Here is a 24,268-nt window from a genome sequence, read left to right on the forward strand (position 1 = left end):
TCAAACTCTTTCTCCCAGTCTGGTTTAAAGCCTCATACTTTCTTATTACTCGAGGAGGGTTTGCTCAATGCCATTGTCTCCACGAAATGAATGAGCACTTAATTCAAAATGATGACATATTATTTCAACTGCACACCCGGCTTTCACTCGGTGATCGAAATATACATGCGCCAGCGAGCAGTGTTGAAATTCATCAAGTGACGAAATATCCTTGCAGTGAGCAAGCAGGCTCAAAGAAGAAGAGAAACAACGGGAGAGAAGAAAGAATAATTATCACGAATACAGAAAATAATAAACTTGTGTTTGTTTACTTTCTCTCTTTTCGTTTATTATTCTTTCTTCAGTTCATTCGAGCTGCAAAGTGTGCGTCACACAACATTTCACCAGGAGCCGTACTTCAACTGCCCAAGAGCCGCGGTTTGGCTCTCTCTGGTATATACCATGATTTTAAACTGCAGCATTGGGAGCTCCCGAGTGGCGCATCCAGTAAAGGCGCTCCACGTGGCGTGCAGGATGCGCTCTAGTCTGGACGCCGCGAGTTCGAGTCCAGGCTATTCCACAGCTGACCGTGGACGGGAGCTCCCAGGGGGCGGCGCACAATTGGCCGAGCGTCGTCTGGGGGGAGGGAGGGTTAGGTCGGCCAGGGTGTCCTCAGCTCACCGCGCACCAGCGACCCCTGTAGTCTGGCCGGGCACCTGCGGGCTTGCCTGTAAGCTGCCCGAGAGCTGCGTTGTCCTCTGACGCTGTAGCTCCTGGGTGGCTGCATGGTGAGTCCGCAGTGTGAAAAAAAGCGGTCGGCTGACGGCACACGCTTCGGAGGACAGTGCGTGTTCGTGTTCACCCTCCCGAGTCAGCGCAGGGGTGGTAGCAGTGAGCTGAGCTTAAAAAAATAATTGGCCATTCTAAATTGGGAGAAAATAATAAAAATAATTGGCAACAACTAAATTTACAAAAAAAAATAAAAAATGAGAAACTCAAACTGCAGCATTACCGGACAGCATTCTAAATTGCTTTACATAACCAAGAATGCTTACCAACCCGATATAATTTTTATTTATTTTCTTTAATATAGATGATGTTGATGAGTTGACAGACTTAAACTGTTTCTGTTAACAGAGGGGGGAATAATATCCCAAAAAAAAAAAAAAAACAACAGTGCATGAATGCTGCCTGACGAACCTTCGAAGGGTTACAACTACCTCTGAATTCCTGGCTAGCGAACAAACCTTCGAACACAGCCCAATAACTTACTATAATAAAGCTGCAGCATTTCTCACACTCAGCTGTATTAAAAGTAATCGCAGCTAACAAAATTATTCCATAAATCATACAGATTTTGTACTTCCATTAGCTACATAAAGCTGGTATTACAATAGGTTAAATACAGTCCTAAAAGTGTGTCAGTCAATAAGAGAAATAGATGATTGGTTATTGACAAGAAAGAAGCCAGGTGGGGACAATTTCACCCGCCAGGTCTTGAGTAGTACCAGATATGATGCTTTAAAATGAAAATACATCTTTGCTATAACATGCGTTTCTTTCAAAACTGGACATTTGAAGGGAAATTCCTCCCACTGAAGGTCACACAATTACTGGTGCAAAATACCTGAACAGGAATAGGCATTGATGAACCCACCTTTCATCTACTGCTATTAATTAGTGGTGTTCAAATACTACCAAAGAATTTTGAATGGGCCAAGTGGTTGTGAAACACAAGAGTTGACTACAGAAATACCTGTCCTTGAGGGCAATTCCATATCAGGTTTAGGGGTTACCAATTAAATAGTTAACTAATTAATACATAAATGTGTGTTTGATTGGTTCAATTAAGTAATGAAGGGTATGGGGCAGAATGGCCCTCGATGTCCAACACTGGATTAATGAACAAAAGACTGCAGACAATTTAGTTTATTGAACTCAAGGATACTGCTTTTATTGTTTCCATTTCGATTGTTGCCACTGCTATCTTTGTATCTTGTCAGCTTGTATTGTAACAGTGATACATGAATATGATAGGTGCAGGTGGGCACAAGTAACAGATGCTGCCCATCATATTCACCTGGAACCACCTTATATACATCCAATCAGAATAGAACATTCCAATGAATGTTGTCAGTAGGGGTCCATTGTAGCACAATGGGGATGGGGTGGAATCATCCCTGCAGTAAAATGTGTGGTTTTGTTAAATGGTATTGTTTGTTTGATGGTTTTGTTAATTGTGTTATTGTTTAATTTGATTATTGTTTAATTGTTAGTTATTCCCTGCACCTGGAAACAATTGTAAATTAGGACCAGGTGCAGGGTGCTTAAGAGAAACAGTTAGTTTGCTCAGGACTGCTAAGAAGAAGGAGGCAGAAAGTGGTACTCTGCGTCCTGGCAGTCGGGAGAAAACAAAAGGAAAAGGTGTTGTAGTAAACCTGTGTGTGTTTTTGTTTACTGTTTTAGTGGGGAAACAGCCTAGCTGTCCCACTTGTAGTCAGGGTGTTCTTGTGTGTTAGTTAGGGCTCGTACAGAGCTAGATGTTTATTTTGTATTTTGTTTTGATTTCGTTCTGCATTAAAATTAGCGCAAAAGCGCGTTCAAACCCTCCATCTCTGTGTCTGGTCAGTAGTTTAAAGGGGCAAAACGAACCCGAGCCGCAAGGCTCGTTTACACCATGTTGAACCACAGAGCCATAGAGTATAGCTGACCCAATATTATTGGGAATTATAAAACATACTGGATTTTTTTTTTACATTTGAAAAATGCCCTGATAGAGCCCATTATAAAATATGCTGACGTTTTTTTTGTTTGTTTGTTTGTTTTTAAAAACTGTGGTAGAACCTGTAATGTTTTTCAGTAAAACCAGCATGTTTTTCTCCTATTTTCTCTTCATCTGTTTTTTCTTAATGAAACATTTCATACAAAATCTTCCTTTTCTGGGTCTAGTCAATAGAAACCAACATCTAAATTGACCCACCTCCCTGACTGGATCAGTAAATAAAATAGCAGATAAAGGCTTGTTATTTCACGCCCTACTAAGTAAATATAGTGTAATTATCCTTCTATTGCTCTGGTTTAACTCCACTCAGTTCAGGAGGTTAAAGGTGCACAGTGATGTGACAACATGATCCTTGTGATCTTTCTCCTGCAGTGACTTTCTCCCATTTAATTCTTACTCCTCTCCACAGGAAGAATCCTTAAACTGTTATCTGGTAAAAAAAAAAAAAATATATATATATATATATATATATATATATATATATATATATATATATATATATATATATATATATATACACACACACACACATACACACCATTAACGCAAGTACAATACGAAATTAAAGTAACTAGTTAAAAAAAAAAAGAAAATTCTATAAATCTTAGCCATTTTGCACTTCCATTTGCTGCATATATCTCAAACATGCAGTTTTAAAAGAAACATGCGTTACGCTTCCCATGTATTTTAACTTTAAAGACATGGTATGTGGTATTATTTAAGTTAAAGAAAAAGGCACAGAAACTGAGAATTTTCTTGGGTTATCTGTCTGCACTTGTATTTCATGGGTCATTTCACCTTAGCATAGTGTCTTCAGGGTCAAAGCATGTTACTGGCTGAAACCATGTCAGTCAATAGGGGATATAGCTGATTGGTCATTGGCAGAAAAGAAGCCAGTGAAGGGGTGGGGACATTCACTTTCCAGGTGAAATGACCCACAAAAACCATAGCTTCCAAATAGTTTCATTAAACCTAGTGTAGTACCACATATTAATGTTTTAAAATTAAAATGCATGTATGCTATGGCATGTTTCTTTCAAAAACGCACATTTGAGACCTATAAAATGAATAGATCTGCACTGTGAAGACATTTTCTACAATTATCTTAACCATACATTGATTCAATTTTTGTGTTATTTACAGGCTTGTCATTCTCATAAACTATATATATATATATATATATAGAGTGATGATGTGTATGTGCCGAACATTAATATGGAGGCTTTAGGACCCTGGTGATAGCCACGTACACTTCATCATAGCAAAGGTAACACTCGGTTAATTGAATAATGACTGGGTAAATGCTGATCAGATGCAACTGATCAAGTTGGGGAATAAAAAGGTCACAGTTTGTGTGTTCAGTTTGTGTGAAGGGTTGAAGTGTAGAGATAGGAGAAAACTGAACAGTGGAAAGTGTGTTGGACAAAGAAGGATTTTCTGTTAAAGAAACAAAGGTAGGGGGTTTTTAAGTGCTGGATGGTGATTTGGATTAGGTTATTTGTGGAATTGGTTTAAAAGGGAACAGCCTTACCCTGCCCTGTGTTAGATATGACTACTGTTAACCTGTTTAGTTAGTGCCCAAAGAAGGGCTAGGCTTTGTTTTGTTTGTTTTTTAACTCTGTGTACTAATAAACTTAAGCCACAGCGTTTAAAGCGCACTTCCAGTATACCGTGTGTAATTAAAGGGACAGACACCTACCTGAAGAACAACACAGACCTGCTGCAAACGTCTAAATATGTTGATTGATATATATATATATATATATATATATATATATATATATATATATATATATATATATATATATATATATATACACACACACACACACTCAGTATACAAAAATAGCTGTCAATATTATTTTCAAACGCTTGAGGATACTAAATGCTCATTCAAGGACTGTAAAAACACATGTGATGGACCTGAAGTGCTATTTTGTTGGATGTCTAATAAGATTAAATTAATGGATACACAATTAATTGTTTTACCCTATTCTGGCCCTGCATCACTGCTGAGATTAGAAACAACAATGTAAGATTCGGTTTTGAATATATAACAAACAAAACGTGTGGAACTGAAAAAATAAGAAAACAATTAGTAATACAGGTATGTTAATGTAGCATTACTAATTAATTACCAAGTACATGTATAAACTTTCACAAGGTAGATCTAGAGGCTATTTACAAATAATTAATTTGAAAGAATGGTTGTAATTTACTTAATGAAAGCCACCTGGCTAATGACATGCGTCTCATATGCTGCAATAGTAGTTAACATTGGGAGGAGTTAAATGTAGAAAGTCGTGCGTATCTAGGTTCTTCAGGGCATAAAAGGAACTGAGGCATATCACATTTTTACTAATGACTTTGAAGTTTTGAGATCACTGAAGTTATAACGTCAGCATTTTGACAACAGCAGCCTACTATGTTCATAATGAGCAAAAATACAGCTATCTTGTAGTGTAAAATATGCAGTTTTGTCATCCTGTGTATCTCGTAAAACACACACACCCATATATATGGTCCCGTGTTGACAAGCTTTTCATTTAATATATTTGACTGGTTTTATAGACCCCCGATCAGCACTAGCCTTGGACTTCCATGCCTAAAGAAACATTTATTAATTAGATTATCCAAGATTACTGGTAGAGCTAATCAGGGTTTGTAAACTAGCCGTTAGTTAAAAAAACCTCTAATCCCTGGATTATAGTTGTACTGTTGCGGAAATACATTGAAGAAAACCTTCTACCCATAGTTCTGATATAGCCACACTACAGTACATTATGCCAGTGTACACACTGCTTATGTAATATAATGTGCTGCCCTGGCTCAAGTTGACCAAAAAGTCCCATAGGACTTCTTTAAAAATGTATTTTGCATTTAATCCTCTTGCCACTGCTTTATGTAATACCTCAGAAAGCAAAACTACGATTAATGTAAATTCACCATTATGTGCTGGATATGGTGATTTACTGAAATACTTTGGAAATGCTGGTACTTTGAAATCCCTATATTTGGTTACAAAGAAAGTATTGTATATGATGTAAATCCGTGGGTGATGGTAATAAATATCACCAGCTCGACTATTTATCACAAGTTGCTGTTTCATGCACAACCGATTACAAGTGACAAGGACATGTATGTCATCAAATGCACTTACTGTCAATAAATGCAAACATGTGTTTTCCATCATATTCTATAATCTCACAAGCAGAAAAAAAAAAGATTATCAGATAAAGTGCCAATGTACATAAAGGAACCCACCATGTGTTACATCCCATGAAATCTTCATCTTTTATAACTTTCAAATGTGAACAGATTTCTGTTGGTTTCTTTGAACATGGTGGAACAATTATCCTTCATTAATAATTTTCTTTTGTATTTGTTTTAAGCATGGTAACATTTAGGCAACAAGATATATAAATGCTTTTTACTAGCAATCACATTTACGCACACACATCTGCACTCACTGCATCACTATAACTTGAGGCTGGGTTTGTGTAAAAAGTGACCACCTGGTCACCTCCCTCATTCATTTATACTTGTATCTTCCATTGCATATTTGATTTTGAGTCCAGTATGCAAATCTTTCCTCAGGCTAGTCTGTTCTTTTTCATTTGTTTATATTTGTATCAGTTTATTGCAACATATTACAATTTCCTTTTTAATTATCACTTTAACGAACACATTTACTAGGTTTTATATTGCAGATCTCTAACAGTCCCTATTTATTTGAATATCTCCTGTACAACTTGTGCCCTGAAGCAGTGGTATTTTGATCATCTCTGCATGCTGGATTACTGGTACACTGGTGAGTTTAGTCACCATCTTCTTCATTTACTTGGAGTACTGTATATTTTCCATTACAAATGTCATGGATCACCAAACCTTTTTATTGCAAAATTGCCCAAATGTTATCTGTTACAGCATTGTGTCATGTGCCTGTGGCAAATCTTGGCTGATAAAGCCTGTATAAAATAAATGTAATTCATCCAATATAGCATTCCTCCAAAAATCCAAGAATTTCAATTGCTTTACCATACTGCCAGGTAATGTATTTTCTAAACTGCAAAGTCTTTAATTTTTATTTTATATTTTTATATATATTTTTTAAATATTAAATTAAGTGCTACATGCCTAATTCTCTTCTTGCCGTAACCCCCTAATCAGGATGCTCTTCTAGCTTGGGGTGGGGAGGGAGGGAGGTTGACTCTACACAGCAGTACAACTGCACCTGCCAAGTTTGCTATTGTTCCAGCAGTGAGACGAGGAAGTATACTCCCAGGAGACGGTAGCTCTCTACATATACCATTTTTGTTTCACACAACTGAGACAAGAGACTTGCCATTATCAGTTCCATGATCTAAAGAGCCTAAATCAACCAGAGGCTGGAATACACAAATCTCAAAGACACATAAAATGACGATGGAAGAAGGACTGTGATAGTATCCAGAAATACTTAAAGATTGTGTTAAAAATACTTGAGATGAATGTAGCAAAGACTGTGCTGATGAATGGGGAAGAGAAAGCAATGATTAATGTGGATCCACATTAAATGGTGTTCAGTTTCTTTTTGTTTTGGTGAATGTCCTCTGCAGTCTTCAACACTAATACTTTTGAAGTGACACTAGGTTAGTACTAGTGATAGGTCTCAGAGTTGATTTGTACATGTAAAGACTGTATTTGAATGTGCTAAAGTACTGTAGATGCCTGTAAAATATGTATTTTAAAAGTAATGTCTATTTAAATAGCCTTCTTTCATGGTAAATATACAGTAATGTAGGTATTAAACAATTTGTATTGCCATATTACTTTGAATTTAAGACGCACTTCTTAAACCAATTTTCTCAAAAATGGCCTGCGTCTTAAATTTGAGTACAGTATAGTGAGTGATGTGTGTATTAAAATCACCAACAAGTACACAAACCGCAATGTGACTGACTGACTGGCGGCTGAATGGTTCCATAGTAGTTATCCTGCGGAGTGGACGCTCTCCTCCTCGATGTAAACAAAGCAAGCTTTTGCTCAGCGCCCGCCTGTGTAGCTATGGCCGTGGTGCAGTAGCCTTGAATGCTGCATTCTTAAATGGGTGTAGGCTCCCCGGGGTCTCCCCCCACCCAAACAGGACGCCCCGATCAGCTCAGCTCCTGGCAAGCCTTCCTGTTTACTGCAGCAGCAGAGCTGAACCAGCGACAGGGTCCTCCCTGTCACAAAGCATCATTAGCTTCCTGAGGAATTTGAAGAGAAGCTTTCACAATTTCAGCGTTTCGTTATTAGGATCGGTTCTAATCAGACCCCCGTATTTTTCCAGGGTGTGGAATAACTGACGGCACCAGCGGCAATAGCTGCACTGCCCAAGCTGCTTGTCGCAATGCCTCTCAAATAAAAAAATAAATAAAAAAAAAAACTTAAAGCAAAAGTTGCCTGTAGCCCGCCCATCATTGCCGCCGATGTCCCTCAGCACATCTGATCTACAACCAATTCACAAACTTGCGCAGCGTCAGCTGGCCTGTTCTGTCACAATTCAATTTAATTCTGTCTAATCTCGTCCTGCGGGAAAATGACTCTATCATAACGTATTATTGTTGCCATTATTTTTACTGTGCCCCTCACAGGAGTAAGCCATTGGTTAATGACGGGCAAACAGAGGGAGGGACGCTGTTAGACTGAGCTCAATATGCTGCGCTTCCAGGAACGTTTAAATCACACGTGTTCAGTGGCAGTGTCGCTGTGTGATTTTTTTTTCTGTCCGAGCCCCATGTCAACTCAAAAATGTTTAAGGAAGAGCTGTCTAAAGCGACAGCGAAGTGTTCTAGGATTTACCTAATGTTCAGGTAAGCAATGGGTGCACAACAATTTGTTCCCGACACCAACAACAATAATGTGTACTTAGTTGTCAAATACAGTACGAGATTAGACAAAATTTAATTGAGATAGAACGGGCTTAAAATTGCAACGGTGCAATACACAACTCCTTTCATGTCTTCAGTTTATATACATTGCTAATTTTATATTGACATTTCAATTACCATTGCTGTTTTATAATTCAGTGTTATTCCCCCTGTGGCAATGTGCCCCGCCCATTGTATGTTGCGTATGTTAATGTTGGTGTATCGAGATGTGCTGCACGGGATATAAATGGGTGTGTGCAGCACAAGTTATTTAAGATGTAGAATTGTATTATATACTTGTATTTATTTATTTATTTACTTCACTTCACATGCATTTAAAGTATTTAATATGTGAGCACAACGTTGCACATAATTTAATTCACATGCTGGGATTCAAGTGAATAATTAATTGGTAATTGAATCCCGGCACAACAGTATATATAGATGCACGTTTTACTCACTCGGGGTTGTGTGTTCGGTGAGTGGAGAACGGGTGTGGAGAGGAGTAAAGTAAAATAAAGTGAAGTAAAGTAAATTACATTTTTTAGTAGTTTGTACTCACCGTGTTTGTTCGTCCCTGTTTGTTAGTGTCTGTTTGTTTTGTTTGTCTGTTTTATTAGGCCTCAAGTGCCGTGTCCTGTGTTTTGTTCAAACCTTTTTATTTATAATAAACCGGCGCAAGCAAACGCCGTCATCATTTCATCTGTCTGTGTGTTCTTCATTTCCTGGATCTGACGGCACCACTCAGCCAGCCGTGTGACATATTGTGTCCTGCGTGGGATAACGGCGCCTCCAAGCGTCAGACCAGGAGAGGTGTTTTTGTGAAAAAAATAATAATTCTTTCCCCTTTTGAAAAAAAAAAGGGGGAAATGGAAGGCTGGAGAGACGGCTGCCGGAACCTGGAGGACCTCCTCGGGGGCCTCGAGGACCAAGGCTGGTGCCTTGCCTGTGGGGTCTATGGACACACAGTGAAGATCTGCCCCTTCCAAGAGGAGGAGGAGGAACCAGCCCAGTTAGGGAGGCGGAGTAAGAAGAGAAGGGGGAAAGGAAAGCTGCAGTAGCAACAACAGCAACCGCAGCAACAGCAGGTGTGGAGAGAGGTTCCGGAGCATCCACAGCCCAGGAGGGAGGAGATAGAGCCTTTCCCATCCTCTGAGGAGATGCTGGACTGGGTGTCGGACCCAGAGTGGAACTGGGAGGACCTCCCAACGGTTGTTGACCTGCTGTGGGCCAGAGATGGGGAACATTGGGAACACTGGGAACAATACTACTACCCAGTGCCCTTTGTGAACCCGGCAGCCGTGGTAATCAACTACTTGGCTGCCGATATGGGACTTCCCCAGCAGGTTGACTTCCAAGTAGGAGGAGCCACACCTACCTGCACCCTCACTGGGCTCGAGGGAAAATGCCTGCTGTCCCCATCTCCACCAGCAGAGGAAGAATGCCTGCTGGTTTCCCCTTCCGAGGCAGAGCCACACCGGTCCCCTGCAATAGGGGGAGCGCCGCACCAGTCCCCTGCAATAGGGGGAGCGCCGCACCAGTCCCCATGCAATAGGGGGAGCGCCGCACCAGTCCCCATGCAATAGGGGGAGCGCCGCACCAGTCCCCTGCAATAGGGGGAGACTACACGCTGCTCCCACCTTCACCGGCAGGAGCAGAGCAGCAGGAGCTGCCACTACCTCCTTCACCGCCAGGAGCAGAGCAGCAGGAGCTGCCTCTACCTCCGCCACTTCCACCAGCAGAGGGTGAATGCCTGCTGGGTCCACTGCCACCAGCAGAGGGTAAATGCCTGCTGGTATCACTTCCCCGACCGCCATCTTCACCCCCAAGAGGAGAGGAGCAGGAGTTACCTCTGCCTCCATCACCACCAGGGGAAGAGGTGCAGGAGCTGCCTCTCCCTTCACAAGAAAAAGTACCAGGACTTGATGCTGTCATTCCTCAGCAACCACTGCATAGTCTGCTGAGGGGAGCACAGCGGAAAACAGCCCGGCCGCAGCGGCTACGAAGAGGGCCAGCACCGCCGCAGCCACTGCCACAGTGGCCAACCACAGCACCACGACTGGTCAGTTTCGCTGCCGGAGATCGTGGGGGAGGTCAGGAGACCTGCTCCCACTGCAGCACTTTCGCTGCAGGAGATACTGTGGCCGGAGCCCCGGAAGAGGGAGCTGCCAGCTACAAAGAAGGGGGGGCGCCAGGAGACCACCCCCCAAGCAGCCTTTCCGCTGCCAGGACTACCCCAGCTGGAGGAGCCAGACTGGGGACTATTAATGTCTCTGCTGACAGCATTTCCGCTGTCAGCTGGGAAGCTGCTGGAATTGCCACCAGCAGCAGAATGGCAGGAGTGTGCCACCCCGCTGTCAGCACTACTGTTGACAGCCTTACGACCTGGGGGCCCCTTGAAGCCTCCAGTTCTGGCCCAGGACTTTGTGCTGGACTTTTGGGCTTTTAAGGGGGGAGGTGGCTGTTGAGGCCATGTGTGCTGCGCACAAGGGGGGGTACATGTGGCAATGTGCCCCGCCCATGTGTGCATTTCTATATTGTGTATTGCGTGTGTTAATGTTGGTGTATAGAGATGGCTGCACGGGATATAAATGGGTGTGTGCAGCACAAGTTATTTAAGTTAATTAATGTAGAATTGTATTTAGGCATGAGGATGGCACATCACTTCATGTGCATTTAAAGTATTTAATATGTGAGCACGAGGTTGCACATAATTAATTCAAAATAAAATAAATTAAAAACAAAGTAAAGTAAATTAAATTGATAGTTGTTTGTACTCACCGTGTTTGTTCGTCCCTGTTTGTTAGTGTCTGTTCGTTTTGTTTGTCTGTTTTATTTGGCCTCAAGTGCCGTGTCCTGTGTTTTGTTCAAACCTTTTTATTTATAATAAACAGGCGCAAGCAAACGCCTTCATCATTTCATTTAATCTGTCTGTGTGTTCATTTCCTGGATCTGACGGCACCACTCAGCCAGCTGTGTGACACCCCCCCCAAAACACCAACGCTAAAAATGAACACAAAATAGGTAGATAATTAGTCGTTTTGCTCAAATTCTTACACGAAAAAAAAAAAAACTGAGCAAGTAGCTATGGCATGGTTTAAGTAGTGTTATGAAGTGAGTAGAAGAGATAACATAAGTGAACAAAACACAATCTTGAGAAGTGCATCGATTTCTGTTTTCATTTATTTTTGTGTAATACATTCTCACTACCTTACGTAGTTCTGCTTTTTTAACTAGTAAAATGTTACAATGTGTATGCTTAAAAAAAGCATACCATTTTTTTCCTGAATCGAGTGTCCAGCAATGCACCATAACAAAACTGTAAATCCTCTGCAACTGTGAATTTCAAGAACTGTGAAACTATATAGTCTTTCAAATGCAATTATCTAACATGACGTACATCCAGCTGTTTATCATTGTGATGCAGAGCACTGTCCATTGCCTGACTAATTTCTAATTTTTTTTTTTTTTTTTTCTTCAAAGCCATGTTTGTACAGGTTTTGTAACAGCAGTTGGCAAACTACAGTTGCGCAGACACTGCAGACCAACAACTCATTTGACCACTATCGTTATAAAACTCCAGCCATGGTTAAATCTTTAGCCAGTTTGCCTGAAAATCTATCTTTAACTTTCCCTTCACTGACAATTCCCCATTGTATTTTTTTTCATTAGGAATGCTTGTTGTTTTTAAAATTAGATTTTTTTTATACTTTTTTTTGTTTACAATGAACCTATATTTTATTTTTGTAACAATTAGTGTGTAAATCACTCAGAAAACATGGATTTGTGTTTGTTTGAATAACAATTTCATCAATATAATAGGCCCTCTGTGTTTCTTTTTTGTTTTATGAATGAGTATGAAATCGCCTTAGTACCCTTGGGTTGGATTTGTTTTGCCTTTTTGCCCCCTAGAACTGCCTTGGTGCCCCTGAATCTTCACGCCCAACGAAAGGAACATTGCCTTGCCCTTCATGACCTTAACTTCATGGCCTGTTTTTCTACTTGCCAAGGAATACCATAGTTCACAAAATGGAAGAAAAACATGTTTCAGTAATCACAACTGTAAATGAGAAGTAGCACGACTGCAATGCTCTGTGTGACCGCAAATGGCTGCAAACTGCCTCCATACGTCGTTTTCTTACATGAGTAAATGCATCTTTGTAAATGCATTTATTTTATTAATTTATTTATTTATTTTTGGGCTGCGTCTTAAATTTGAGGGTCTTAAATTTGAGGGTCTTAAATTCAAAGGAATATGGTAATCATTTTTGTAATCTGTATATTATATGGAAGTCTGATTTCATATTGGTTATTCGTGGATATTATTTTTTTACAGTTTTATTCTGAACCATATCGGAAATATGCTAGAAACTAGAAAAATGTACACTATAAAAAAAAAAAGAATGTTTCGTGGGGCTCCCGAGTGGCGCATCCAGTAAAAGCACTCGCTAGAGTGCAGGATGCGCTCTATAGCCTGGACGTCGCCAGTTCGAGTCCAGACTATTCCACAGCCGACCGTGGACGGGAGCTCCCAGGGGGCGGCGCTCAATTGGCCGAGCGTCACCCGGGGGGAGGGAGGGTTAGGTCGGCCAGGGTGTCCTCGGCTCACCGCGCAGCAGCGACCCCTGTAGTCTGGCCGGGCGCCTGCGGGCTTGCCTGTAAGCTGCGTTGTCCTCCGACGCTGTAGCTCTGAGGCGGCTGCACGGTGAGTTCGCAGTGTGTAAAGAAGCGGGCGGCTGACGGCACACGCTTCGGAGAACAGCGTGTGTTCATCTTCGCCCCTCCCGAGTCAGCACAGGGGTGGTAGCGGTGAGCTGAGCTTAAAAAATAATTGGGCATTTCAAATTGGGGAGAAAATAATAAAAAAAAACTAATTGGCAAAATTATTTAAAGAAAAAAAAAGAATGTTTCTAATTTATGATCAGTAACACTTACCAAAAACATGAAACAGTGGTGCACCAGTTACAGTAGTATAGTTTGAATAGTGTATTGTTGTTTGCATCTCAGTTCAGACTAAACAATATCACATCTACTAGCAACTTAAACGATTAAACTGACTTGATTAGGTGAGCAAAGCTTGCCTCTTCAAGACTGGTGAACTGTCATATTTATTATGATTTGCTGAAAAACATGATTTTGTTCTAGTGGGGCTTTAAGCTTTTTACAGTGTTTTTGCCAGTCTTCAATCCAGTCCTGGCCTTTTTCAAGTCAGGCACTGTACTTTAGGCAGTCCTCACACAAAGGAAAAAAGATTCAGTGACAGACAACAAAGGAATCATAAACATAAAAGGACCAGTTATTTAAAGTTCTGCAGACTCCTGGAAAAAATCAGCTAAGAAAGGTAGCTGGTTTCTGTTTTGTTCTAGCTTACGAAAGGAAATAATAATATCAGAAAGGAGCAGGTTGTTTAATATACACAAAGGTACTAAAAACACAAATAAAGATATCAATTTGCACCAAATAGTAGGGTGCATTGTTTTATTAGGCACAACACAAAAAGAAGAGTTTAAAATTTAAAAATGTCTGTCATCAATAACAGACCCCAAGATCCTATTACCCAAACCATTATTATTAACATCATTATTTACTGTTGAAGTATTTAACAAATTCTACAGGAGCACAGTTTTTCCACATACCGAGTCATGTTTATTACCCCATATTATCACTGTGAAAGTGCTAAAAAGAGGCACAGTAGTTTAAGCTTGCACCCCATTACTATCCATTAGGCCAATGTCCCAACCCAGTCACAAGAGAAATAAGGTTTCCTTTAGCCTCAAGTGGACTATTTTCCTCATGAGACATACAGTACTAAATTCTTCATCATAATTAGTTGTGTTTTTTGGCTCAAACAAGACCCTGATTTCAATATGTACACAGAATGAACAAACCCTCTCATATCTATAAAGAGAAACCCCTTAAGGCATGGAATAATATACACTTAGAAAACGTTGTGAGGTAGCTTGACACTTTAGTACCGGTCTGTGAGTCGTTAATGCATGTGTTTCACGGCACTATAAATCTATCACCTATTAGTAAAAAAAAGCAATTCACAGTAAAAGGCAGCAAGAAACAAGTTATATTTGTGTTGCATTTGCATTTGAGTCAAGAAAAAAAAAAAAGAAACACACAACATGGGTTGGCCATTTAACAAAGGCCATTCTATTTGAGACATCAGTTCAAAATCTGTCCATAAGAGCTGGAGGAGACTTTTCTTTTTGTTCTACATGTCACTTTTAATACACCTAATTTAGTAATTCCGTGAATTTTTTATAAAAGATTCAACATAAAAAAAATGTCAAGCTTCTCAGTGATGTACAATTTTGTACCAAAATATTATTTACTGCATTTAGGTCCATATTCCAAAAGCACTTTGCTAAATTAAACTCCATTAAAAATTGGCTGCAGAGGCACGACGAAAGGGATTCTTTATCCAACACCTATCATATTAGTTTAACTACATAAACACCAAAAAAAAGTCAAATACTTGCTAAAACAGAAAAGAAAAACACTGTCCACAGTCACCTGTTAGCAGTTCCAAGGCTACTGGTGTTGGTGTTCACTATGATTACACAAGCTGACAAAGGATAATGCCCCTTTAAACAAGATTTTATCTTGTTTCACGGAAACACCTGTCAAAGTTGCTAACAGCATGCATGATGGAGAAGTGTTTTAAACAGTTCAGACAAAGTTGAAAGTAAAGCAGATGGTATTGCAATGTTGCAAAATTCAAAGCAGTACAATTTGTCTGAAGATACCAGTGCAAGAAATACTGTGTTACTGTTAAAGTGTTTAAAACAAAAAAGTATTGAGAACACTAAAAGTAAAAAAAAAAAAAAAAAAAGTCAGTAACATACCACTGATCCTTCAAGAAAAAAAAAAAACACAATACTGGTGTGTTACTAATAAAAGTGTTGAATTTGAGTCAGTGAGCCATTTTTGAAACGATGAAAGTAAAAATTATTTTGGTCGAGTACAATTTTAAATTTAAGCAAACCTGGATTTTAATGCATTCTAAACAGTTTCTAAACTGTGGTTTATGGACTGCCCAGGTATAAATATTATCAATTTGCTTTAAACTAGTTTAGGGAGCAATATAATTATATTCAGACCTATGCAGTTTTGGGGATTCTGGAGCTCACCCGAATCCTCCCCAATTGGTAGAAAGATAAATAGTTTCCTTATGTGTGTCTTCTAGAATCTAAGCTACACTACAGTATACTGGGCCCATTAAACTGCAGGTAAAACACTAAAGTGTATGTATGTGTATGCTGATCAACTTTGTTAATCTCTTTGATGTTCACATTAGAATAACACAAATATACAACCAGAAAAGAAGTTCCACCCATAGCCTCAGTGTTTCACAATGTGCCAATCCGGCTACCTTTTAACTTCTCACAGCATGAGGCTGTAAAGCTGTACAAGCTTTGGTGCCTAAAAAGATTTTATTTTTCCATTTTATTTTTTTGGGGGAAGATGCTTACAATACCTAATTCAGTTTAAACATACATATTTTCCTAACACATAGTTACAACCAACTGTGGGGAAATAGCTCACTGAAGACTAGACTGACAAGAACAGATGATGTTCAATTTGTTAAACAATATGCTTATTTTTAATGAAATATAAATCTTCCTTGAAATCCACAGATTGGAAATAGGGTAACAGTTAAAAGTTTTTTTTTTTTTTTTCTCACATTAAGTAGCATGGAATACAAAATTAACACCATAACCAAATGAATAATTGTGGAGTGGTCACAAATTATACACAGTTAAAATATTACCATTAAAAACAAAGTCTCTCCTGCCGGCTAATCACCATATCAATGGCACATGCCACAACAGAAAAGCACTAGTTTATACGACTGATCATGGTAGATAAACCCCAAATAACAGAGAAATTACCAAATGCTTGACATTTGCTTAACATCCATTATTCTGACACTACTTCAGAATTTCAAAGCCTGAGAGCATGCTTAATCAACATTCATATTCCCCAGTGAGCCACAGGCACCATATTGTGCCCCGCCTAAGCACTGATGAAAACTGCACATTAGCTATTTCCAAAATGTTCGGGGACTGTGAACTGGATCACTGCTGCCTCTTACTTCTGCTCTTGCACTTTCCTTTTCAACACTTCCAAGACAAAAGCATCTGCCAATTTTTACTCAAGGGATGTATGCAAAATTAACTGAATTCAGTTCTAAAGACAGAGAAATCATTACAACCAAATCCATTCATAGGAAAGGGAAAGGCCAAAGAGGCCTCTTGGAGGACAAAAACCTACAGGAATGTATCGCCACTGCACTGGGAGATATAAAAACCATAGTAGCAGACCATTTCCAATTCAAATGTCCGATAGTGCAACTCATGTCACACCCTACAGGCCTAGATGCACCCATTCTGTTTTCATTGTACCCAGCACAGACACTAGACAGGACATGACTGCTAAGCGGGAGGTGCAATATTTGCATGTTATTCAATTGTGAAAGGGTAAAAGTGACAGCACTGTGTCGAATTATTTTCCCTTTAGAACTCAAACTCCGTAGGAGAGGCATAGCTGACAGATGACTCCCCAACATCTGTGTTACGTGCACTTCACAGACGAGAAACCTCGGATCACTGTCATATGCACAAATAAACAGATGACCGGAGTTTTGCTATATCAAGAGCTCTGTGGATTTTAATACCCACTGCCCTGGACCAAGCAAAATTAAAAACACTGCCCCCCACCCCTCCCCTTTAAAAGATTGGAGTAACAGCTGACAGAGCCTTAGTTAAAACCTGATCTTTTGTTCAAAACTAATGTATTTCTATATGCCAGTAGGACAGGTCCAATTAGGTCAAATAATTTTATTCTTGCTATTCAATACTCTTTTCCGGTATGCTGCATTGCAGCTTTGACACAGTGTCAAAAAAGCATTCAATTCATATTGATAACATTTTGGGGGGATAAAATGCAATAAGATAGATAGATAGATAGATAAATAAATAAACAGTAGCAACAACTTTAACATCTCCTTTAAATTGTGGTAACTGAAACAGGGAATTTTTTCTTTCTTTTGTTTAATGTTATTTCAGATCTGGTGATTTCTAATATAAAAGGAGCTCATACCATAACATTCCTAAAATTAGTGAACATTATCATTTTAGGGATGCCACCGGAAAATTAATAGGAAGCTAGTGTTCAGACCGAGTTACATTTAGAAGATTCCAAAATTAAGTCAAACATAGGGTTGGACGATAATGACATTTTCAGTTATCAATTATCGGCTGTAAATTATCACGATAATCATGATTATCGGCTGAAAAAATAACATATGTAAAATGTCTTGGAATTTATCAAATTTAAAGCTATATATACTTAAGCAATATGACAACTGCCTCTACGAGTTTAGAAGAAATAAAACTAGACAATTTTCAAAAAGACCAGCATCTTTAATAAAAGTTACGAAACAATGGTTGGTTACTAAAAAGCACAAATAATATAACCAAATGTTTGTTTGGTAGCTTTCCAACTTTTGAAATATAGGCTACTTATTAAAAAAGTGTTTTTAAAAAAAAAAAAAAATTATAAATTGCGACTCAAAAATATCAGCTTTTCCACACTGCCTACAGACGGGCTTATTACCTTGCGGATCACTTTCTGTCACTCCAAAAAACTGCCACACAGGACTGATCTCTGTTTCTTTTTTCTAAAATCTTTTTGGAAGGTTTGGTAGTTTCTGCAGTTGCCATCGCCATTAGCTCAAACGTTTGCCTTTACTTGGTGAATCTTACGTCACATGTTACAACTTCCCACTACGCAGTGAGCACAGATCATGTGTTACGCCTCACGCACAGTTAAGTCCTGTCTTACTGCTTCAATGCAGAGTTACTGTTACACACAAGCATATTATAGTGGGTAACGGACGATAAAATGATTATCGATTAATTATTTTTCAACGCAATAGAATTATCGATGCAAAAACATTATCGATAATATCATGATAATCGATTATTGTTCCAACCCTAGTCAAACATGCAGTCGAGTCTCAGCTATATTTTACAATGGTCTTCATTTGGATACTATATAGCCTGTCAGTTCCTGTTTTACTTGGCAATGTTTGAAATTGATATACTGAATGTGTATAAACCTATATGGATGGTACATGTTTGTAATTGCATTTGTCTCGCAGGGTAGGCTTACAAGATGGATGAATCCATCTACAGTACATGGATTTTACTGTGTATGTTTTGAACAATGATTTAATAAAAATAAAATCTTACCCCTGCTTCCACTCCCAGATCACCGTTTCATAATGATTAATTTGTTTTTGTGTAAAAATGTGTATTAAATAGATAAATGAGTAGAATACCTTTGGTTCTAATAACTTTATTTATACAACCTGATGTAAAAAATACAATATCTAGTATTAAAGTGCTATGTTCCTTCACTTCTTAACTTTGGGGCTCAGTGTATTCCTAATGTAACAGCCGGTTTTTGACCTATGTGTGGTGCACGCTAAAATAGGGTCAAATATAATTTCATAAATAAGAAATGACATATATACATTTCTGTTGAAAATAATTGGGTATGACCTGTGTAATATTACAGCTAGCTAGTCCAATGCAAGACTGCAATGTACCTACTGTACTACATGGGAGTCACGTATACAAAGACTGTAAGACAATTATGTAAATCCCTTTTATTCAGCTGTATTCTTTCCTTGTGGTTGTTGCAGGATAGATACTAAAACACTTGAGGAAACTGTGGTTAGTGTTTTGAAACAGAATTCTATTTCATTAAATCTACTCAAGCAGATATTAAAGATGCATTTAATATAGTAGGAAATGGTCGGTGGGCACCACCAACTGTGACAGACCAGTTACTGATGAGCTACCGTCGACCAGCCCTCTCAGCAGGATTCTGTGTCTAAGGCTGGTGAAGGACAGTGATAGCTTCCCTTGTGTGTAAGCTCTATTCATCTCCAACGTATTTACTAAATCGCAGGATCCTGTGCAGAAACTCAGTGCTTCAGCACATGCGAACAAATGATGGATGGCCTAGTCAATCCGTTATGTCTTGAAAGCATGATTTCCTGCCATTCCAATCACTAAACCTCTAGAGTCCCCAGAGCTGATCGGACATGGAGAATATATTTAGCAGGCTCTGAAAACAGTAGCAGCTTTTTCTAAAACTGGACTTGTTTAAATGTTGTTTTTAAGAAAAAAAAAACCCTTCCAAAAGGTGTATGACAGAGAACAGAAAAATAAAAAAATCTGGTGCTTGCCAACATAAGGTACAAAACAGCTATTGTACATGTAGATGAAAATAAACAAAACAAAAAAAATTGCCAGTTTTCTACAAATAATCGCTGCCACAAGTCAGTGAAGCGATTGATTAAAACATTCCAGAAAGCAAAAATAGTTACTACCAAAATATAATGCCACAAGTTAATTGTGATAATTCTACTATAGTAGCTTGTCCCAAAAAAATAGAAAAGTGCAATCAAATAAATTGTGCCGTTAGCCAGCTTTTAATGAAATTAAATTAAAATCATGTACCACAAAGTACATTACACAAAAAACACCAAAAACTATTTTACACAAAATGAAAATGTCCTATTTGCACTCCCTTGCATGTTTTTTATTTGATACATTTAAAGTTAATTTGAACAATCACAATAAATATATTTTAGGTTTATCCCTTCCTAAAAATGAAGTTGTTAAATGAAAATTATTTTACTAACATTTTATTGAAATAAAAAGAAACTAAGTGGATGCATAATTTTGCAATACTATATTATGTGTTTCAACTGTGTCCATAAGTGTCATCACTTGCATGTTTTTCAAAATCAAGAAATGTCTCATTGACATAAAAAAACAAACGACATGATATTTATTGGGGCTGTGTTCAGCGGTTCGTCAGGTGGCATTCACGCGCTGTGTTTTTTTTTTGTTTTTTCCCCTCTTAACAGAAACCATTTAACAATGCATGAATACTATAAATCCCACCTTAATTGTCACTCACGTGCAAAATGCGATCTTTTGATTTGTATAACGCATATTACTAAAATCAAATAAACAAGTTGCTATGGTGACGTAACCAGTAAATTATGCAAATTAGTACCACTGAAGGTTCAAACCATCCTTCGGTAATGTGTCCCGAACCTTCAAATGTCAAAATATACCCTTCGTTGCAGCCCTAATATTTATTGATATTCACAGATAGGCTATTCTCACATTGGAAGTCATTTTGGTGAACAAAGCATTATGTAAATGGAGGCATCGTACAATGGCTGCTGTAAACATGAAACAAAATGTGAAAAACCACGTGGTCTGAATCAGTGATGAGGCCTGAGGTTAATGAAACAGTTCATTTTTCAACAATATTGGGAATGAAACATAAATAATATCAGGAGGATAGAGCTGTGTACCCAATACAGAAAAATAATATAAAAGTGTACAGTCTCTGTATAACAGAGACCTAAAAAAAGTCATGTGACCAGAATATAGAAACCATATTGATTTGAGGTCAAGGGAACTAACACTTTTAAATGCAGTTTGTGAGCAAATCATGTTTCTATGTCCCTTCCTGCATAATGCCCCGGCATTGAAAATATGAAGTCTGCATCTCAAATGCTGTATACGATATAAACAGTTTAAAAGAAGTCCCCTCAGTAACAGGCAATTCGCTTTTAGATTAAAAAGTGCTATTTATCCACATTGTCATTTACCCCCCCTAACTTTTAAGTAGGGCTTTGCAGATAAGGCCGCTACAGAACAGACGCAATTTTACAAGAGAAAATGTGCAGCAGTGACAATTAATAGAACCTACACTTTTGATAAATATCTTTCACAACACAGGCGACACGACAGGTGACTCGGGGGTGACACCAGGATGACGCGAAATAAACAGGATTGAATCCTATTTTTTTGCGATTTTGTTGCATTACTAGGGAATTGAGCAATCAAAGAACAGCTTCAATGTATGGTGTCCACCAAGGTGAAGCAGTATCCAAAATGACATGGGTGAAAAAAAAATACTTGCTGTGGAAAAATACACAGAGCTTTATGACAAAGATCATCGCAAATATAAAGAAAGAGGTGAAAGTTAATATATGGGAGTCCATTTCGATGGAACTGGATAAGCCTGGTATGTGTGATTTACTGCCATATATGTTGAAATTCCATCACAGATAACGCTCATAATTTTCACATCATGCTGATGAATATGTACCAGTCTTGATCACAGTTTAGTCAATAGCTATTTTTAATAGATTTATATCTGGCAGTTTTGAAATCTGTGGCATTGCATCTGTGTCAACCGAGTAATTTCCATTAACATATTTGTTTTTTTTGTTTAAATTATTTCCTGATTTTCATTTTGCTTCTTTCCTTAGAAATGTGTCACCCCTGCAGTGAATTGTGGGACTGTAGTCCTGGGCAGGATGTAGTTAACCTTTTGATTAAACTAGACAAAGAAATACATTTCCCAGAATTCAACAGGGCTAAGGAAAGGTTATGTGTACTTGAAGAACAAGTGGCATTTGCTACTGTAGTTTCACAACATTGGTACAGCAATACAAACGTCAGTGCCTCATGAGAAATGAAAAGTCGGCCTCCAATCGCTTTTAAATCATTCAATGCATAAATAAATTGCCATTGAAAGTACTCAACTCTATAGCCGAGGGAAAGGCAGCTTTTCTTGTTAGATTAACACATTAATGAATAGGTTTATTCGGTTTAAAAAAAAACACCTGTCGTCAACAACAACAGCAAAAAAAACATGTTAAAAGAGAATTACTCAGAAAATCTGAGATTAATGCACAGCCCAACTTTGGAGTACATAACATACTACAATCAAATAGAGATTCTCTCTACCATGCATTAGAAAAATAAAACTGGCTATGCTCACATGATTTTGGTTGAGTTTATCTGGGAGAACAAATTAGGAGCCACAAAAAAGTGATGCATTGATGTTTGGTATTTTACTTAATTATTGATACGTTAAAGCATTAGCCAAAATCCTCTGGCTAGAACTACTTTTTACTGAAATCGACTGACTGACATGGTCCAAACCTTAAAATTACAGTAGAAATTTATATAAATATCCATGTTGTGTCACATATAATTAACATCCTCACCTTGTAGACTACAATGTAACCAGTAGGGTATGTTGTTTTTTTTTTTTCTTCCGAATACTGTAGATCTTTACTTAAAGTAGTAGACATTGCTTAAAAAACGACCTAGGCCAAAAACAGAAATGATATTACAGACGTACGATATGCAAACTATATATTTTTTTTTTAAAAGATAATTAATATTCTTATTGACAGACAACACTGTAATTTCTAACATTCTCGTAGGTGCAAGGCAACCACCTCACCGCGACTGTGTAAAGAGTGACGAAATATGCGTTATTTACAATTTTACACTACTGTTCAGAAAACGGTCCCTATACGCAGTGGTTTACATAGTGTAGGATTCTTACTGGCAGAAACAGTAGAACTACAGACTGGTTAATAGTGGTGTAAATAAGGAGGGGATTACAGCAATTACATTTTTACAGCAGTGGTGTAAATAGCTTCCACAGACGCTCTGCAATTAATGGAACCATTTGCACAAAATACATGATTTATTGAGTACCTCCAAAATTATTGGTATTGGTAACACACACACACACACACACACAGCCTTACCTGGAAAACTTTTCTTTAAGCATTTTCATGCACTGCCTGGTAGGTCTGAGGTGCTCCATATATTTAGCTAGTTCTTGATATTCCGCTCGAACCAGTTTCATTTTACCTTATATATAAAAATCAGTAAATACGTAATTATAAAAATTTATTTGTTTATCCTCCAGCTCGTACGTAAATAAACGTCAAATCAAAAGCTATGTCTCCGGTAATCCCCGCGTTTTACAAAGGCATCCCCTTGTTAACAAAACTGAATTTTACAGACAAGCACAGTCATCCCAAATGAGTTAGTTTAAATAACAACACTGATCGTTCCTCTCTCCTCTCTCTTCCTTCTTCTTTCTTCCTGTTTACATTACATGGGCCTGCACTCCAGCAATTCAATAACACATTACCTTTTAACGCAATACAGTCATAACAAGGACCTTTCTTTAAAATATTCTGCTTGCTGTTAATTCAAATATTAATTTGGAATTGTTGTACATGTAACCCAGGAATTCATTTGGCACGGTTAACCCTAAATAACTTCCTTATATTTTCCCGCGGACAAGTTGAATCAGGCATGGCATAGCAACAGTAACAGCAAAGCTGATTTGATGGAAACAGAGAACGTCAGTATTGTGAAATGCGATTGGGACAGAGGAGGCTCAGTCAGTGCAGAAAAATCTCTGCATTCACAACGTGGAGAGCAGCATGCTAGCATTCTGTATTGTTTAAAGTTTGTAATTTAAATGGTGCGAATTGATTAGGAATGTGCTTGAAACTGTGTTCTTACAGTCAGCCGTCAGTGAACTTGTGAAGTTAATGTTGATAATTGGGTATTTTAGTTATGTTTTGTTATTACTATAATAATAAGAAGAAGAAGAATTATACAGTATATATTTAGTTTAATTCACAGTTTTGAGTAGTTTGTTTTTGTCAGTCGTCATTTACGATTAT

General features: G+C 38.3%; 1 protein-coding gene across 2 annotated transcripts in view; it reads right to left on the reverse strand.

Moving 5' to 3' along the window:
* LOC117418408 (CDAN1-interacting nuclease 1-like) overlaps nt 1-23,981 on the reverse strand; it is a 79,058-nt gene extending 55,077 nt beyond the window's left edge. Inside the window, exons 1-2 of one of the 2 annotated variants that reach the window (XM_058991578.1) lie at nt 23,725-23,981; nt 23,333-23,438 (exon numbers count right to left, since the gene is read on the reverse strand). In XM_058991578.1, the coding sequence (XP_058847561.1) occupies nt 23,333-23,433 (101 nt within the window). In that variant the 5' untranslated portion in view covers nt 23,434-23,438; nt 23,725-23,981. Of the gene's footprint in view, nt 1-23,332 lie in introns of both variants that reach the window. The other variant, XM_034905460.2, reaches the window with a different exon arrangement.
* Between the last annotated feature and the right edge of the window lie 287 nt (nt 23,982-24,268).

The sequence above is a fragment of the Acipenser ruthenus genome, chromosome 18 (genome assembly GCF_902713425.1).
Source record: "Acipenser ruthenus chromosome 18, fAciRut3.2 maternal haplotype, whole genome shotgun sequence".
Classification (NCBI taxonomy): Eukaryota; Metazoa; Chordata; class Actinopteri; order Acipenseriformes; family Acipenseridae; genus Acipenser; species Acipenser ruthenus.